This window comes from Pezoporus wallicus, unplaced genomic scaffold (genome assembly GCF_028554395.1).
Source record: "Pezoporus wallicus isolate ANWC-B61680 ecotype Strahan unplaced genomic scaffold, APGP_CSIRO_Pwel_v1 scaffold_7402, whole genome shotgun sequence".
Lineage (NCBI taxonomy): Eukaryota > Metazoa > Chordata > Aves > Psittaciformes > Psittacidae > Pezoporus > Pezoporus wallicus.
The window spans coordinates 4714799-4734072 of NW_026641037.1; the positions used below are offsets into that span (position 1 = coordinate 4714799).

The 19274-nt window shown below is 42.5% G+C and overlaps 1 protein-coding gene across 2 annotated transcripts; it reads left to right on the forward strand.

Moving 5' to 3' along the window:
- Positions 1-1256: 1256 nt before the first annotated feature.
- Positions 1257-19247, forward strand: MELTF (melanotransferrin). Of its 2 annotated transcripts, XM_057421674.1 has the most exons (16): positions 1257-1717; positions 4002-4156; positions 7782-7881; positions 8785-8967; positions 9254-9410; positions 10276-10343; positions 11161-11348; positions 11539-11719; positions 12633-12784; positions 13184-13280; positions 14120-14314; positions 15426-15582; positions 16675-16742; positions 16841-17028; positions 17865-18063; positions 19071-19247. In XM_057421674.1, the coding sequence occupies exons 1-16, from the start codon at positions 1672-1674 to the stop codon at positions 19139-19141; spliced, it is 2205 nt and encodes a 734-aa protein (XP_057277657.1). In that variant the 5' UTR covers positions 1257-1671; the 3' UTR covers positions 19142-19247. The 2 variants fall into 2 exon arrangements, with proteins under 2 accessions (XP_057277657.1, XP_057277656.1); XM_057421673.1 differs by lacking the exon at positions 19071-19247 and having other exon boundaries at positions 17865-18639.
- Positions 19248-19274: the final 27 nt, after the last annotated feature.

Genomic DNA, 19274 nt, shown 5'->3' on the forward strand with positions numbered 1-19274 from the left:
CAGTTATGACTAAAACAGGCAAATGAGCTAAATTTTTATGAACTGTGCTTGTGTTCACCCTAGAGGGGGTTGCATTCAGAATAGACCTCCTGTACAAAAAGGCTGCTCCTCCATCTTCTGAACCTTTCCTCAAGAGGATCAGAACCACCACAGGAGAGGCCTGGCATTGAATGCATTTCTTATTAATCTTGCCCTTGCAGTGTTAAGCAATTGGTTCTAGGACTATGTATCAGTCTTCTCATCTGTATGTGTATGTAGGCCACGCTGCAAGCATCAGAGGAGATTAATATGGAGAGGTTAATCTAGACAGTGGGAAGGGCACAGGAAGGATCCAAATAATGGATCCTTCTAGAAATTAGGAAGTACTTCAGAGGTGCCAGGTTGTTTTTTAACACTTCAGACAACAAAGGAATGACCAATGCCAGATTGTCTGGACAGCCAAGAATCAAAGTAAAGCCATAAGGTTTTGTTTGAGAAGAAGGTCTAAGGGGGTCATTATCCTTTTTTTTTTTTTTTTTTTTTTTTTTTTGAAGTTCCAAACTTGAAATAGCAATTAATTGACTTAAACTCAGCTGTTGTCTTACAGGTGCTAGTAGGTGTTAAAGCTAACAGCCTGGCCAAAGTGCAGTCAAGTAGCTGTGTAACTTAAGTCCTGAAAGCACCTCTGCCGGATGGACAGACTGGAGGATGCAACAGTTGTGTATTTCATGCATGTTCTCAATACAAGATGGTGAAGATGTGTGTGCGTAGTGATTCATGGCACCACAGAGCCGTTGTTCCTCTGGTAGCTGGGTGCCGAGCTGAGAAAAGGCAGTTAGTAGAGCAAGACAGCATTAAATGGCTTTTATCTAAACAAAGCGTTACTGGCTGCTGCAGTTCATTGACTAATGGGAAATAAAAAGAGCTTCACAAGTGAGTGTTGCTCTGTAAAAGCTACTCTAAAAGTCATGGCAGCTTTTACCAGAGCTGTTGTCAACAGAGTTTGTTCCCTTTCTGAGGGACAGAAGCCTTCCTAAGCTTTCTCTAAAACCTTAAAAATCAAACTACTTCAGCTATGTCATAGCGTTTGCTATTAGATTTCAGGAGATGCATGTACTGAACCACCTGTAGAATGTCTGGGCTTCACTGTTCTGAAAGCCTTGATTTCTTGTTTTGGCTTTATTCATTGACAATTCATGACAACGCTTGGTATGTGGTGTAAAAAAAAAAAAACCACAACAAAGTGGCCATCAGCTCTGTCAGATGAAGTCAGATTGAATCTACTTTTGCTTCCTGAGCCGAAACACATAGGGAATACACAGAAATGAAAATGAGGATTTCTTTACACAGCCTTGCCTTACCCCTAGCACTGGGGTGTAGCTGTTTATCTAAGTCTGTAAGTGGTGCTAAAGCAGTAACAGCCTCTCATTGGTGCCTCAGATATTTTGCAATTTCCTAGTCTGAATGTTTTTGCAAGTGTAGGGCAATGTGAAGAGAGGTAGGCTTCCCCCCCGGTCATTACGAGGCGACGTGTGCCAAGGTAAGCAAGATAAACTGTTGAACAAAGTGCATCTGCAATTGAATGCTGCTGGTTTTCACTGAAGAGCAGGGTGGGGAGAGCACGCTTGCAGAAGCCTTGGTCTCTGGGGGTTCTGAAGGCTCGAAAAAAACACAAATCCCAAAATTTTCACCATGAAGTGCGCTAGAAGTGTCTTCTGTCTTCTCTTCTTTCATGCTGGTAAGTGCCCTCCAAAAACTGTTGCTGACTTTGGGGTTGCCTTCTATGTGATGTGAGAGAGCAGAGGGAAACTGGAACTGTTTCAGAACCAATCTCATATGGCCAGGAAAAGAAATGGAAAGAATGAACAGTAAAAATAGAAAAGGAGTAGAAAAAGTGTATTGGTTACCATGTACGTGTCTTTCTTGACTCGTTGGCATTAAATGTTGCATTTCCTCCGCACTGAAGCTACTTCTTTTGGTTCAGTGGTGTCTGTTTCTCACAATTGTGAACAGTTCTGTGACACGTGTTTTGTAAAAATAGAAATAATTACCTTATTCCACTTGTGGGCTGTGTGGTGCGTTGGCTCTCTCCTGTCACTCCCAAATTCTGATGGTGAATGCTTTTACTGTCACCAGCGGTGTAGATGCCGTTTCTTGAAGCACTCAGAAGTTCACCAAAAAGTAGTTTTCCTAGTTCATGCTCCCCACCCCCACCCATGATTTCTGTTGAAATTCCTTCCCAGTGTATTTATTAGTGGCCATTTGGTGTTAGGCAATTTGTACTGTTACTTTCAGTAATGGAGTTCATTTCATGTTTGCTGCTGTTAAATTGTGTGTGTGTTTAGGACCTTCAGTGTATTTCAGAAGGAGTTTGCCAGCTCCCGTCATTTCACGCTGTATGTACATCTACACATATACAGAAGGATCTGTGGGTTCAGAGACTGATCTGCTGTTTTAAGATGTTCCTGGTTGGCAGTAGGAAGAGAAGCTGACTAGAGACTTCTCGTCTGTGCTCAAACCCATTTCAGTTGGGTTGACTTTTAAGGAAGGACACCGGAAATTGCCCAGGATCTAAACAACAGTTCAGCAGTTTAGGAAGGGGCAAATTAAATGCCTCTTTCAGATGAGTGAGGAAAAATGCAACAGAGTCATGCTATTTCACTATTTTGGCTGAAATGCAGAGCTTTGTTTCATGTTTCAGGTGTACATGGATAATGATTTCTTCATGCAGTATCTTGTGTGTTTATATCTAAAACCAGAACGCTGAAGCCAAAGAATGTCTCTTACTGGGATACTGAGACCCCAATTTTCATTTGCTTGTGTTTAGAAGGAAAATTCAAGGTTCTTCCTCCTGCCCCAAGAAATTAATGGTGAAAATTTCACCAAGGTGGATGAGGCAGATGTTAAGTTTCCAGGAGGTGCCTTCTTGCCGTGACCCTGTTGTACCTTTCTTTTTTCTAACCATCTTGGTTGTCAGATTTCCTGTAACTCGGAGGCGGGCAGGTGTTTCTCCCTCTACTGGCACATGCTGCCGTGAAAGCTTCCTGTAAGCTTTCCAAGTCTGACCTGATGTTTGTTGACAGCAGTAGAGTTGGCTCTGGGTTGCAGTGGCACAGCAAGCCAAAAGCCTCTGTTCCAGTATCAGGTGCAAAACAAGTACATGACAACTCACAGTAGGCTCCAAGTTGTAGAAAAGCAATGGAATGTGCTGCCCTCTGCTTACAAAAATGATCTGTTGCCTGTTTGTCACCATAAACTGTACTTTCATATGCATTTTATGTACGGCTGCACTGTTTGTGCATATCCTTAAAAAAGCAACCAAGTGTTTGTAGCTTTGGCACATAAAAGGATAGTGTTTGGGCCTGCTGAAAGGTACCTTTCTTCACTGATTAATGGAATCTCCACTACTAAACTTGAGTCTTTCATAGAACCACCCTTCCATTTTGTGACTCTGAAAATGGCCTCTTATAAAAGAGTGGTTTGAAGGGACAAGTTTACTTTTCTGTGTTTTGTAATAGGCCTAGTGGCAAGGCTCTTGAGCACCTAAGATTGCTTTCTTTATTCAGACCAGAAAGCGCTGGGGCAGGATGCCAGGTACTAACTAGTACTGCTTGAGACAGTTCTACCATCTCTTTGTTTTTGTAGTGTACCATTTTAAATAATCATTTCAAATACTTTTGAGTCAAGAAAAGATGATGTATTCTGCAAGGTTTTAAGAAAGGTCTGGACACCCTGACCTACTCCACAGTACCTGTATTTCTTATGCCAGAAACAAATGTCATGGGGTTTCAGTATCTGAGTATAAGCCTATTCTATTTCTAGTCCAAAAAACTTCATGTTAATCTGGATGAAAGTGGGAATTGTCTCTAAAGACTTAGTGTTGAAAGAGCCCTGCTTTCTTTTTGTTTTGGATGGAGGAACGGAATGAAAGGTTGGCTGTTCAGGAACCTTCAAAATGTAAGCTCTGTAACGAAGGCACTGATGTGTTTTTATAATGTTTTCTCTTGATGTTGTTTTTGCAGCTCTCAGCCTGGAACGTATCCGGTGGTGCACTGTTTCTAAGCAAGAACTTTCCAAGTGTTATGACATGAGTAAGGCCTTTGGCAGGGCTGGCATCCTTCCGCCTCTACAGTGTACAGAGGGGGGGTCAGCTGCTAACTGCACCCAGATGATCAAGGTGAGTTGTGAGGGACAGCAGTGTCATTGATTTAATTCCTCGTGTGCCTCACAATAATTGAGTGGTGATGTACACAGCTCTGCAGCAAGTGTCTCATGATCGAGGCAGCTCACCATATGCTTCCTGGCATTCATGTCTGTGAAAAAGTATCGGTTTTAAAAAAGTTGTAAAGGCGCACATATGAACCTGAATGTCAGAATGGCCCCATTTCATCTCTTTGGCTAGTGGCATATGGCCAGTCGTTAGGAGCACAGCAAAAGCCTTAAATATTTCCTCCCAGATGCTAATCTTTAGTTTAGGAATTGTGTCAGATGTATGTAGCAGATATTTAGGAAAGGATGAAGCTGTAAGGTGCAGACGCGAGTTAAAGCTGTGCTGCTGAGCCTGTATGTAGATTGTGTTTCAATAAACTCTGTATCAAACTCCCATTTCAGGGTCCCATCATGGAAATTGCTGTATATACAGATGAGATGAGTGTAAGGCCAAATCAAACCTCCCAATACCAGAGTACAAGAGAAGACAAAGCAATAATAAGGGTGAGCAGAGGGTGCGGAAACCCAGCTGTATTAATTCAGCTGCCCAGCACATGCTCAGTTTCCAAAAGGAGCACAGCTCTGGGGAACGTTTTGAAGACTGTAAATGTATGGCTTTGCAAAATGGTGTATGGAAAATAATTCCCTGGGAGGCAACAGGTGGATATTGGAGGAAACATGGAAGCAGTCATAGCTGTCTCCACTGGCAGTGTGGGAGCAGAGGAGGATGGCTGGCTGTGCTAATAAATAATATTCTTTGTATCCTGTGTACAAATGGCCAGAAATCAGGGTTTTGTTGAAAAGATGCAGCCTGTCAAGGACAAGAGGTTCAGAACCAGAAATGAGGCCCAGCAGAGTAGTTTGAAGGGACAGGAGACAAGTGGTTTTGTGGCCAGAAAAAGGAACGAATTCCTGCAATTGGAATCTTGTAAATTTTTGTCAGCAGAAGCAGAAGGGTTGTCTGACTACTAAAGCCACCTCACTGCCTCTTGATAAATACTGTTCTTGGGTGAGGGAATCAAGACTGTATTGAAAAACGTTAGGAGCAGATATAAATACATGTGTGGGTCTTGCCTCAGGATTACACAGGAAATAATTTCTGATGTCAGATCTCCCTAAAGCTGCTGATGGCCACATTAAATAGGAGGACCTGTTAGACTCTGCAGAGAGGTTGTTAAAGGGGCTGGTGTGTGTCTTCTGACATCCAGTGCACGCAGAACTGCATTTCTAAGTCCCTGCAAGCAGCAGGCACATATCTGAAACCTTGGGTTCCTGTAAAACTTGATTAGCTGAACTCAGAAACCTGCAGGCAGATAGCGTGAGTAGCTTTCTGATAAAATGAATCTTCACTGTAAGGCTTCAGATGAGGCTTTGTCCTTGTGACCTCTTTTTTTCCTGTGCTAATAATCTGCTAAATGTTTAAGCTGGCCTACTCTGTGTAGGACTGTGAGGAACCCCTGAGTCTGCTTCCACACTGAACTCTGCTCCTTGAGGCCAAAAAGGGAATGCGACGCAGTGGCTGAAGAGGCAGAAATACGCTGTTTTATAACTGCATAACTTGGACTTGGTCCTGTGAATGTGTTAGCACATGGATAAAGTAAAAAACCTTTTTATTTGAAGGTGTTTAAAAATTGAGAAATGTCTAAATATTAACCTGGGGAGCCTGGCAATATTTAATGTGACCAGAGCTGTTCTTCAGCAGGTCTGTCAGTACTTCTGTAGGTAATTCTCAAATGTTGTGAGACAGAAATGAAGTCCCTCTGAAAATAATTAACGGGGTATTACCATGGCACATAAACTTACAAAAAACCCACCAAATTGTGTGTGGAATAATCCTGTGCTTTTCTGAAATGTATTGGCAAATACTTGTTACAAGGAAAAAATAGAATACCCACACTTGCTGATATGCAACCTCAGAAGTGATTGTATGCATCTGGAAGAGAGGTCTGTAGCCTGTGAACTACTTCACATTAAATATAACAGGCATTGTTTCTTGTCCTGTTGTTTATACACAAGCTATTGATAGGAGGCTCTTCTGCTAAACAGAGCTCAAAGGCTCAGCCTTCCAATCTGACATTGGAAGTACGTCCACATAACACAGTCCTTGTCTTCTGTGTCCAGCCTTTCCCATTTTATCTGCTCTGTTCCTGATCCACCACCAGTTCTAGAAGCCCATTTTATTCTGAGGGTGAAGTCCTTTTAACTCCCACCTCCTCTTCTTCTTCTCACTGTCAGGTGTGTCTTCTAAACAACTGGCCATATTTGATTCCTAAACTTTTGTCCTGTGCTCTGACTCTCACTGATGGAATATCAGACCTGGTTATTCCTGAAGGATTGTGAATGCTCTTTAAGATGCAAATATCTCCCAACACAGCTCCTCTCCAGGTTCCTTTGGAGCTTTGTTCAGCTCTTATGAAAAAGAAGCAACTCTAAGAAAATCTGTTGTTTCAGCTAATTGATAAACATTTTTTTTATTTCTCCTTTGAACCAAATAAGCAAAATATTTTAGATTACATGGGAACTTCAAATCTGATTTAGGTGCCAACATCAATGTATTACCTGTGCTCTCGCATGATCCCTTAGAAAAATTTCAAACCTTTTATGTGGCTCAACCTGTAGGAAATTGCTGTGTTATACTGGGCAGCATAGTCTTAGCCCTACCCTAACCAAGGCTCAGCAAACTGCCAAGATATGGATAAACTAATTACCCCTCCAGTGCTGAACCAGAGGTTAAGCAAACTGATAAGAAACTTGGGGTTAGCTTAGCAATGCAAAATGACAAGCTGCTGATTATTTTCTTGGCCGTATCTTGTCCCTGTGCAAGTTGCCCTCTCCTGACTTCCGCTAGGTTCAGTACACAGAGTGAGTCAGGCTCAGCTGGTCAGAGCTGTGTTCTAGCAGTTCTCTAGTCCTTGATGCCATGGGATTCCAGCCAGATTGGTGTTACAGTCAGCTGAAAAGATACAGTATTGTGGGACACCTTCCCACCAGTGGGTGCCCCAGATTTGTACTCCCCCACTTTGGGGAGGTTTTTTAGATGATCTCCTCCTCTAAAATGCACTGTCATCTGCTCCCCCTCTCCCAGCTGTGTGGCTGTTTGTCTGCTGAGGTACAAGCCAGCATACTTTAGGGTTGCTTTTGCATGAGTATACTTTGGCATTCAGATTTTGCAGCCCAAGAAGACATTACTTCAGACTATCTGTGTATAACTTCAAAAATATATTTATTTAGGTCTTTTCTTTAGCTGTAGAAATGAATGAAACTCCAAACTAATGGGCTTTAAGATTCAACACTGAGTTGCAGGATCCATTTCTAATATTCCTTTGGACTATGAATACTGGTGAGGCCATCACAGTCCAGGGCTGGTTTCTGCCTTATTTTTGAAGGAAGGTGGCTTTGAAGTTCGAAAATCCCTCGTGGTGATTGTTCTTTGGAAATATGAGTGGCCTTAAAAGAGCTTTTTGGAGAAAAGAAAACTCAGAAATGCAGATTAAGGAGTGACTTCTCCTGAATTCACGGGTATCCTGCCTCTGGCTGTTGAAAAATATGGATAGGTAAGCTTCAGCATGTATTCTGCCTTTGTGTCTGCACAGGATCATTTGGCAGATGCAGTGACACTGAATGGTCGTTTGATTTACCAGGCTGGAAAGGAGCATGGTCTGAAACCTGTGGTTGGGGAAGTGTATGATCAAGGTATGTTCTAAATAATGTTTAGATGACTTAGTATGATCTTTTATCCATTTTTACTGTTTCCATTTTATTTTGGGGTCCTCCTCTTGAAGACTCTAAACAGTAGGTAATGGTCAGGTTCCCTCTTGGATGTTCCTGCCCGTAACAGAATGTGTGGGGGAAACAAGATTCAGGGTTGTGGCAGTGTCTGTCCTGAAATAATTACATCAAAGTAACCATTCCTGTAATAGGTTTGTTGGGTTGTCCTTTGTTTTGGCTTTTTTTTTGGTATTGTCTTGCTGCTTACTGTCTTCTCTGTTCCATACTTTGCAGATAAATTAATGAATTGCAAAGCATAAATTGTTATTAGGTTTGTCTTGCAATCCCATAAATTAGAATTACTACATTTTATTTTTAGTAGCGTATATGGTTATCTGCTGGAAGAAAGGAAGTGATCAATTCTGCCCCTTATCTGGGTGTCCTTAAGCTTTGAATTCCGTTCGATACAGACAGTAATTAAGTGGTGACTTGTCATCCTGACTAAGGACTCAGTATCATCAACCTGTTTGTGTAATTCAGAGCTGGAAGATGTCTCTTATAACTTTCAGAGACCCAAGGCAAGGAACAGCTCTGGAAGCAGTCTGCAGGCAGTGGTGTCCCACCACTGTTGTGAGATGCAGTTGGATTTGATTTGCAGCTTGGTCTCACTGTCATCTGGCCAAGATATCCTCAGTGAGCCTGTTGGTTCTGCAGCAACTGTTAACCATATCGTGACCCTGGTGAGGGAACCGCAGTTCAGTTTCTGAAAACCAAGCAGGTTTCATGATCCAGAAGCTGGCTATCTCCATTAGTCAGGTTCTGAGCTAACTGTATCTCACTGAAATGCTGCTGTGAGGCTACTGCATTCTTCTCTTTCTTCCTGTGCAGAGATTGGAACTTCCTATTATGCCGTGGCTGTGGTAAGGAAGAGCTCCAACATCACCATCAACAGCTTGAAAGATGTCAGATCATGTCACACAGGCATCAACAGAACTGCAGGCTGGAATGTGCCAGTGGGTTATCTAATTGACAGTGGGCGTCTGGCAGCAATGGGATGTGACCTTCCAACAGGTAGGAATTACAGGGCAAGGACCTGTTCTTCAGCAAGACGTTTCTATATGGTGGACAGAAATGCATGGTTGTAGCTGCTGTTTGTTCCTTAGCTTTGATGCTCCTTGTAGAATGTAACTGGCTTAATACCATTCTGATGAAGTCTGCAGGTTCTTTTAGACTTGGAAGCCATCTTTTAAGAACAAAATGGCTCACCCCTTCTAAGGTGTGATGTACTGAGTAGTTGTGTTAAAATGAGATATTAGGATCTTGTTTTTCATTGCAAAATTTTCTCATTCTCATTTAGCTGTAAGTGACTATTTCAGTGCAAGCTGTGTTCCTGGAGCAAACGGTGCAAACTATCCCACATCCCTCTGTCAGCTCTGCAAAGGAGACTTGACTGGGCAGAGCAAATGTGAACAGAATTCCCAAGAGCAATACTACGACTACAGTGGGGCTTTCAGGTAAAAATCATGGCTCTGTCAAAATTCTTATCACTATGCTCTATCCGTTGCCATCATGTCCAGGCCTCACTGACACGGAATTGAAGCCAGAGAGCTTCCAGCTGATCTTGTTAGAAAATCTGCTATTGCATTAGGACAGCCATGCTTTAAACCTAGAGACTGAACAAATGTAATTCTAACCCCACTATTACAAGTATTAATACCTGAGTATTAAGGCCAAATTGATATTTAGCACCTATAGTGGGCAGGCAAATCCCTTTGCTGTTTGCTTTGGCCAGCAGCTGGGGACACAAGTCTGAGCACTGGGTTTTTTTTCAGCAGGCTGTATCTTTCCCAATAAAACCTGATGATCCTTTGAGTCTGAGCACTGAATTGCCACCCTTCTCAGCTATTTCAGTCATCTCACCTCAGTTGCACTGAATTACCAAGTTGCTCTGCCATCTGTTTTTGCACACTAATCTTTCCCTTATGTCTGTGTGCTGTGTTGCAGCTCCCACTCCCTAAGTAATAGCATTAACTGAGCAAGGACAGAATTTGCTCATGTGAAACACTTGCTCCTCTCTGCATATTCCCCAAAAGATTGTGTCACTGCCTTAGACAGACAACTATCCTGGACAAAGAAGGTCATAGTGTTTGTTGCAGGCAGCACTGAACATGTTGTCCATGTTCACCAAATCACAGTGATAGTTTACTTCATGCTCTGACAGCCACCGGTCTCTGCCTTGAGCAAAACTCTCAGCACAGGGAAGTAGGTCAGTGCCTGATGGAGTGCAGCATCAGGCCCTCTGGCTGTTAGCCATCAGTGTCCAGTGCACGGGAGCTGTGCTTTGAAATGCATCTTTGTGGTTGGATTTCTACCTATTAGGTGTTTGGCTGAAGGTGCTGGAGAAGTTGCTTTTGTGAAGCACAGCACAGTGCCTGAAAATACAGATGGTGAGTAATCCATAAGCCATTGCTAAATAATGGCTTCAAGGTCTGAAGTACAGTGTCTGTAATGACAGTATAATGTCAAATGACTGATTTATTTGAATTGAGGAATCAGTAAAAAATGCTCTAATAGCAAAAACAGATGTACCTACGGATTTGTGCACAAAGAGATAGAGGAGTCCATGTGATTTTATTTATTTTAAATTCTTGATAGTTTTAGTAAAGGTTAGAGGTGAAATCTTAAGCTTCTTCCGGAAAGAGCTTACTGCACTAAACTCTTACTTTTATGCAGACCTTGGCTGTTACACTGCTCCTGCCTACCCAGGGATTTCAGCAGAGACTAGCAGAAAGTTAACAAGATGCAGCCTGCCCCATCTGGCAATTTGTGAAATCTACCTTGAGCATAACAGTGCTTTAATATCATAGAATCAGAATAGTTAGGGTTGGAAAGGACCTTAAGATCATCTAGTTCCAAGGCTCTGTCCATCATGGGCCTGTCTGACCAGCATTTACAGGAGGGAGGGGAACAATCGAAAATGTTACATGCAATCCTAGACTTCGGGATGCTCTTGATAGTGCTGCAGACCCAGTACAGTTCAGTGCAGTCTCACAAGTGTTAAGCTGTTTATTGTCTTACCACAGATACAAGACTAAAGGACTGTGTAGATGTATGGGCTATATTTTGCAGTCGGGAATAGTTCAGCAACACTCAGAGATGTGTGTTTTGCTCCACATGTGCATGCGGTGCTTAGAGCAGACATGGGGCCAAAAGCATCAGCTGCATCTCATGTCTGTTCCATAACCATGTTATGTCTGATTTCAGGAAGAAGTCTGTCTTCATGGGCCCAGCGGCTTCGCTCCCAGGACTTCCAGCTTCTGTGTCGCAATGGTAACAAAGCCGATGTGACAGAGTGGAGGACCTGCCACTTGGCCCGAGTCCCAGCTCGCGCTGTGGTTGTGCGGCCTGACACGGATGGGACAGTCATTTTCCATCTCCTGAACCAGGGACAAGTAGGACTTTTCAGCAGTGTGTTGCATTTTAGAGGGGTTCTCCCACCCATCCAGCTGTGAATTGAAGACAGGATTATCTGGGCACCTTCAGCTCTGTGGGGTTTGAAGGGAGATGCAAGTGTCACATGTCCTATGTAGAGGGAAGTGTGACAGGTCTTTTTTTTTTCTTTCTTTTATTATTTCATTGCAGCAAAGATTTAATGGGGCGGGCACCCAGTTTCAGATGTTTGACTCCGCAGCCTACGGTGCACAGAATCTTCTGTTCAAAGACTCCACCACAGAGCTCGTTGCAATCACAGATCAGAATTACCAGGCCTGGCTGGGTGATAACTATCTTCATGCCATGCAAGCTCTGAGCTGCGACCCCAACAGTAGGTTGTCTTTAGATTCCTATTTATAACCAAGAATAAAGGTAGCTGATAACAGAGACTATCTTTATTCTGCTTTATTTTCTTCTGACTCTTGGGGTGTTACGGCATGATGCCAGTCTAATCTTTGAGCTTGGAGAAAGTACATCTTTTGACCTAGAAATATCATCACGTTGCAGAATACTTTTCTGTGCAAATTGGCCCACTTTGTGTTATAAGAGGCAGACATTTTCTGCCCTTTCTGGTGTATGAGAGACATTAATCTGGTACGATGCTACTGCTGCCTGGTACTCTGTTTCCTAGCTGCAAACAAGGGAAAATAGTAATATGTTGCTGTGTAAATCCTCAGCTAATCTATAAAGAATGTATGAATGGGAGAGAATTTCCTTCAGAAGCTGAAGAAATCCTCAGTTGCTCTTTACTGGAGTGTTAGGTCTTTTACACTATCAGAAGAATGTAGAAATTACTTGATGTGCATTCTGGCAAAGTCGGAAACACAGGTTGTAAGAATCCATGCCTTGAAAAGCTTAATAATCCTGACAGCTGAGCTTCCCAGACTGCTCTGTGCTGTGGCAAAGCCCCTCCTCTCCTGACATGTCTCTTCTGGGCATTGCTCCATGACTGTCAGGTATGAGCAAGGCTGTGTTCAGGGTAGGGTTTTTGCTGCACTCAGCTAACACATTCTGTCTGCACTTAAATAAGCATAGGAGTTCTAGTTCCTTTGCTATGGACAGGCTTGCAGTGCGGACATACCACTAATTTGGGGAGCTCTGTGGTTCCTAATCAGATGTGTGAGCTGGAGAGAAACAGAAGTAAACATTTTTAATAACATATAAGGTGTATATGCAACAGTGGGCAGTATCCTTGTGTGTCTATTACAAAGAAAGTGAACTGTAGTATTTGCTTCTCTGCGCAGCATTGCCAGAAAGCCTGAACTGGTGTGTTGTATCCACTGAAGAAATTTGGAAATGTGGTGAAATGGCTGTTGCCTTTAAGAAAAAGAATTTGAAACCAGCAATTCAGTGTGTTTCAGCCAACACTAAGGAAGAGTGCATGGAGCTGATCCAGGTAGGCTGCTACAGTCCTTGTGCGGTAAACCAGATTAATGCAAGGTGCTCTCTGCTGGGTGGGTAGGATCACAAATATGTGCACTTAGGTGACCAGTAGAAATACTGGATTTCAAGGAGGTGATCATGACATGGGTGGGCCTGGACTTTGGTTATCTTCAGTTGTGATGAGGACACTGTTGCCAATCTATCTCAAGCCTGTATGTATTAAATCTCCAGTCCTCATTTCACTGATGATGCTTTATGCAGGTTTTAGGGGGTTTCTTTAGCAGCGTACTGGCTTTTTGTTGTCAGAGTTTTCCTTTAAGATGCAGCGGGTGTGATGCTTGAGGTGTTACTGTAGCAGGGAAGGTATCCGCTGTTTTTTCACGTAAGTCCTAAATTATACTTTATTTTTCAGAAAAAGGAAAGCGATGCTGTAGTTCTCGGTGGAGCTGATATTTACACAGCTGGGAAGATACACGGCCTTGTACCAGCCGCTGGAGAAAGTTACTCTGGTAAGAAGGTCAGGAAATAAAAATATAGACTGTATTTTTCCAGGTTGTTTGAAAACAGCTCTAAAAGCACAGCCACTGTTCCCAAGCCCTGCCGGAAAAGCTGTTTACAAAGGAAATGAGAATTACTATCCTCACATCATGGATAGAGGAGGAAATAAATATGGGAGAGGTTCCTACAGTGAGTTTGTGACAACTTTTATCTCCTGCTGCAGGACCAGGTTGAATCTTTGGCAGTTTTGAGTCTTAAACCTCTTTGTCTTCTCAGTTCTGAAGAAAAACCCTTACAATGGGAAAAAACAGTATTCACAAAATAAAAATATTTTTAGCAGAAGCAGAAATACGTAATTTACACACTAGATTCTAGTTAGAAACAAATTCTTCCTGTCAATGTGCCTGCTTTAAAGTCACCAATGACAAAAGGGCTTGTGTTACTAAGGCAGAATGTCAATATGCTTCAAAACTCATGGAAATTGTAATGCAAGCTTGAAGTTTTCACATAAAAATAACTTCTTCAAGCAATTTTGCTAAGTTGCTAATGACCCAAATGTTTTTCAGAGGGATGTATTTATAAGAGCTGGTATTAACATGAACACTTTCATGTTTGTCTCTAGATTATTCAGTTCAAGTGCACAGCAGTACTAGTATATAGGCTATAAGTGAATGCAACACTGTGAAGTAGTGGAAATGAAAAGTAATTACGCGTACATTCATACTTCCTGACTAGCTGATTGTTGGTGCAATTGAAGTTGGCACAGATAAGTGTAATGGATCTGTAGATGATCACTAAGCATTGGGAATGGTTAGGGGAAGCTGTAATGTGTTTTGTTTTTTTCTGCAAGCTGATGACAACAGCAGTGCATACTATGCTGTGGCATTAGTGAAACGAAATCTGACCAATGCATTCACCATCAGTGACCTGAAAGGGAAGAAGTCCTGCCACACAGGAGTGGGGAGAACTGCCGGGTGGAATATCCCCATTGGTATACTAATTAAGAGGGGTATTATTAAGACCAGAGACTGCAATATTCCTCAAGGTAAGACAACAGTACTATCTATCAAGAATACACTAACAGTCTAATGATAAACTGGCATTAGGGAAGTAATTTTGTTATTTCATAGCTCTGTATTAAGCTTATCTGTTTGTGAAGGGATGTTGTGTTTTTAACGTCACAGTTTGAAGTTTTAAGTTTGCCACCAGAGTAGACTCACGGAGGGGTCATTTTGAGAATGTTGTATCTGACATGGAAGGATTCCTCCCCTTTATCACAAAATCATTGGCTAATTTAGGTTGGAAGGGACCTTTGGAGGTCATCTAGTCCAGTCAATTTCTCAAGAGCAGGTCCAGTTAGATCAGATTGCTCAGGCCCATGTCTGGGCAGGTTCTGAGTAACAATTAGAATGGAGATTACACACAACTTCTCTGGACCTCCGTCTCAGTGTTCAATCTTCCTTGGTGCGAAGAAATTCTTTCTTCTAATTTACCAGAATTTTCCTTCTTGTAACTTTTGTCTGTTGCTTTTCACCCTTCTGTTCTGCATCTCTGAGAAGCATCTGGCTCTGTCTTCTTGAAAAACCCACTATGTAAATGATGACAGAAATACGCTATTAGTTGTCTTATCTCAAGGCTGACCAAACCCAGCTCTCAGCCTGGTGTAACTGCTGAGTCATGTGCTCCAGCTCTCTGAGCATCCTACTCTCTTCCACCATACTTGCTCTAGAATGTCAGTGTCTTTCTAACACCCTCTAGGTGGTACTTCCAGCTCTGAGATATCATTGCAGTATATGATGTATCTCTGTCCTGAATATTATTGTGTTTATTTTCAACCTGGTTTTAGTAATGGAGCAATGTAGTTCAACAAGAAAAAGATCTACAACCACAGATCGTAGATGTGAATTTTCATAGCCTATTTCCTATCTCCCAGGAAGTTCTTTGGTTTCATTACGTAATCATCTAAACAGTGCTTTAAAAATATTTTAGAAGCTGTAGTTTGTGTAGGCAAACTGCAAACAAAGGCTGCTGTAACTCATGTTTCTAGTGTTCTACTGAAAACTGCACTGGTTATAACTTCATGGCAGTGTAACTAGATTTCTGGTGAAGAGCTCATGCTTTTCACTCATTATATTGGTTTGGCTTTCTTTTTCCAGCTGTGAGTGAGTTTTTCTCTGCCAGCTGTGTGCCTTCAGCTGAGCAGGACAGTTACCCATCAAAACTCTGTCAACTATGTATTGGAGATGGTAGTGGAAACAATAAATGCAGTGCAAGTAGCCAAGAGCGTTACTACAGCTACAGTGGAGCCTTCAGGTAATTAATATGTACGGTTGTTTATCTAATCTATCAGCTTGTCAAAATGCAAGGAGGATCTGTTTTCAATTCCAGTCAGCAACAAGTGGTTATCATTGCCACAGTGGGTGGCACGTCCTGTAAATTAAGTGGGACATGTGTCCCCAGATGTCTTTAGCAATACAGGTATGTCATAAGGCATTAGATCATGTTAAAGCCTTTTGCTAGCTTCCTGGCCCACAGCCAACCAGATGACCAACAACCAAATCCATATGTCTATTTACAAAGCAGCAGACACCCACCTAGTGAGGACCAAGCAGATTGTCATGAATCTCCAGTCTTGCTTTAATCTAGTGTGACAGACAGCCTGCCACTCTGAGTGCTCAGGTCATGCATAAAGAGCTTTAGCAGGGAAGCAGGCAAATAGAAACCAGAATCTGGCTGCTTAAAGTCCATGATGAGTGATGGGGAGCCAGAACCTGGGTCTTCCCTACCTGTTACTCATTGGTGGCTGTATTGAAGGCAGGTTTTCGAACAGCACAAGCAGCTATGGCCAATGTTCAGATATCAAATCCTCTTCAAAACAATGTGTGTTAAAGGTACAGGAGGAAACAGTATAAAATGAAACAAATACTTTGTGTAACAGTTGGACATGTGTATATGGGACCATACCCAAGGACTATGAAACTCTTAAGATATGGAAGAAGCACTTCCTTTTCCTGACCTGCACCTCTGAAGGTCACGGTGCATGTAACAGCAAGCAGTCTTCTTCCTGCAGCGTAGGAGACTTCAGCAGCAGCTGCCTGGCAAATATGGAAGTGCTAGACATAGATGACTACTTTTTACAGATCTGTTTAGCTGTGTCCAGCTGCTCTGCTGGGGCGCATGCCTTGCAGGCAAACTCCAGATCCTCTGCTGTACTTCACAGATTAACAGAGCTAGCTACCAGTCATCAAATCAAAAGGCAACAGGGGCTGGTTTCACTTATTAACTTTGCAGGAATTTATGTAAAAAAGAAAAAAAAAATTGAATTTTAAACCTGTCAGTTACTAAGAAAAAAGCAGTTCACATGAAAACACTTTGAATTAAATTTTTTCATCTTATTTCCTACAGGTGCTTGGCACAGGACTCTGGGGATGTGGCCTTCGTGAAACACTCGACAGTGTTTGAGAACACAGATGGTACTTAGTTCTACCTATCTATTATAATTGTTATTTTTCTTGAGTTTCTTTGCTCTAAAGCATTCAGTGAGTGACAGTGGCTAATTTCTTTTTCTTAGGTAAAAACACTGATAGTTGGGCCCAAAACTTGAAGTCCAGCGATTTCCAGTTACTGTGTCCAAATGGTGCCCGTGCTGAAGTCACCCAGTTTGCTGAGTGTCACCTGGCTCAGGTGCCAGCTCAGGCTGTTATGGTTCACCCAGACACCAGCGTCTTTGCCCTATATGGACTACTGGACAAAGCCCAGGTATTAACAACCCATTTATTCTATGGGAGAGTTATATATGGTCTAAGACAGATCAAGGATAAAGACAACAGGACTATACTGCCATATTACGATGCCCGCATCATGGCACTGGCAGCATCTCCGCTGCACAGAGTCCTTTTGTTTGAGTGGGATGGAGAAGGTAAAATACAGCCCATGTAACTCTTGTAGTAAAACCACCCTGCTGCACAAGGGATTTATTTTCAGTTTTTTGCCCAGCCACTGGTTTCAGTAGTAATTTTCATGGAGCTGGACATGTTTTCCCAAACTGCATGACTTTGAAATCTACAAGAAATTGAGTACATGCTAACACTTCTTCCATCCTGGAATTTTCCTAGGACTGCAACAGAACGTTGCTTGGTATGCTTAAGCTGCAGCCATGTACAGGATAAACCATTTAGTATTATCATGCCTGGCTGCCACAGCTAGGTTCCTGTCAGTACTGAAGTTAACCAGTTTAAAAGCAATACTGAGTATCTCCATGTTATGCTTCAATAATTTCTGTAACTCCTGTGCAGCCAAACCATCTATTACACAATACTTAGGTTTTTTGTTATTTTTTTTTTTTTTTAATACAGCCGCTTCCAGATACTAACTGAAAAAAACACAAAATCACAAATGCTGTTCTTGTCATTGCCAGTGGCAGAATTCTGTATTAATCTACTGGAGCGTCTAAAAGCAAACGCATAAGAGAGATCCTGCAATTGTGCATGAATATTTCACCTACAGAACAGTTCTTATCATCTTTCATGTTGTCTGAGGGGAATGTGGCACCTTGTGTTGCTTGCAAAATGCTGAAATTTTTGCTTTGTTTTCAGGTCTACTTTGGAAATAGCAGCAATGGAAATGGATTCAAAATGTTTGATTCTTCAGCTTTTCAAGGAAAAAACTTGATCTTTATGGATTCTGCTGTTGCAATCGTGCCAGTAGGAGAGAGGAGGACATATGCAGAATGGCTGGGGAGTGAATATATTGAGTCCCTTGAAGGGATGCAAACACCACAGTGCTCTGGAGCAAGTAATAAGATAAGACAATACCTACTCATGGCTACTGTCATTCCCCTACTTATTTTATGTCAGACACAATGCTCAGACTAGCGTGGTCCAAATAGTAACACCCAGATCACCTCTGCCCTACCATCTTTTGTTCGTAGCAGCCATTTGGATAATACATTGTGCTGACATTCGAATGCCTCTTCCTGCCTCTTGCAGGGCACGTGCTAACAGCACTTGCTTGTCAGGGGAGTGGGCTGGGGCTGGAAGCTGCCCCTGTCTGCGTGGATGGGGTGGGATTTGGGGCAGAGGCCAGCAATGCAGTGTCAGCGTGGTTTACAAGACCAGTCAAAAACTGGGGCATCTCTGCCTTTTTTGCTCATGTTGAACCACCCCTGGCTGGAGGATTCCCAGGTGGTGTTAGATGAATACCGAGTTTCTGGCCTGTAGAAGAATTTCTGCATCTTGGAGAGCTTTATCAAAAATCTTGTTTAGTGAATTCCATCTGGCCTCTTGGCTGGTTATGTTCAGACTCCTACATCCCTGCTTATCCTATCCTACCCTTGCTGGGGGCAGCAGCTCCTCCTGAGCTCTGCTGCCAGGTGAGTGCCCAGACGACAGGCTCTGGACAGAGACAACCTGCAATCCAGAACACAGCTTCAGCCACAGGCAAGCCCCCCCCCCCTCCAGCAGAAGAATGTAGGGGGAATCTCTAAAGACAGTGGATGACAAGGCCACAGATTCTTGAAGGGGACCACCTGTTGGCGGAGAAAAGAACAAAGCCAAATGTGTGCATCCACTGAGCTTGCTGACTTTCCTCAACCAATACTCACTGCTTGGGAGAGATGCCTATGACCTTCAATTTGATGCAGTCTCCATCAAGAAACTTGTATTTGTCCTCCTTCTGTCCACGTGGGGTTACCTTGAGTGCCTGTGCATGAAACTTGTATTTCACTGTCAGTGAAAACGGTTCACGTTCTGATTAACAGTCTCTGTATTTACTGGTTTGTAGCATTCAGGTTTTATCCGTAGCTGCAATAACAACAGCTGTTGCTGTGTTGCTGGCAGGCAGCATCCTCCTCACTACGGCTACTACCCCATGATCCTGGGATCAAAAGACATTCAGTGTAATAAAAAACTTACAGAACCAGATGATAATAATAATGTAAATAAGCGAAATTAACAAATAAACATGAGAATTATAGTTCATCCGGACTTCAGCCTGAACCCTAAACT

Excerpts from the sequence above, each read along its gene's own strand:
- MELTF (XM_057421673.1), top strand. The coding sequence starts at position 1,672 with ATGAAGTGCGCTAGAAGTGTCTTCTGTCTTCTCTTCTTTCATGCTG. Across the intron at positions 8,968-9,253 it reads GGGATGTGACCTTCCAACAG|CTGTAAGTGACTATTTCAGT; the intron begins GTAGGAATTACA and ends ATTCTCATTTAG. Across the intron at positions 15,583-16,674 it reads AGCTACAGTGGAGCCTTCAG|GTGCTTGGCACAGGACTCTG; the intron begins GTAATTAATATG and ends TATTTCCTACAG.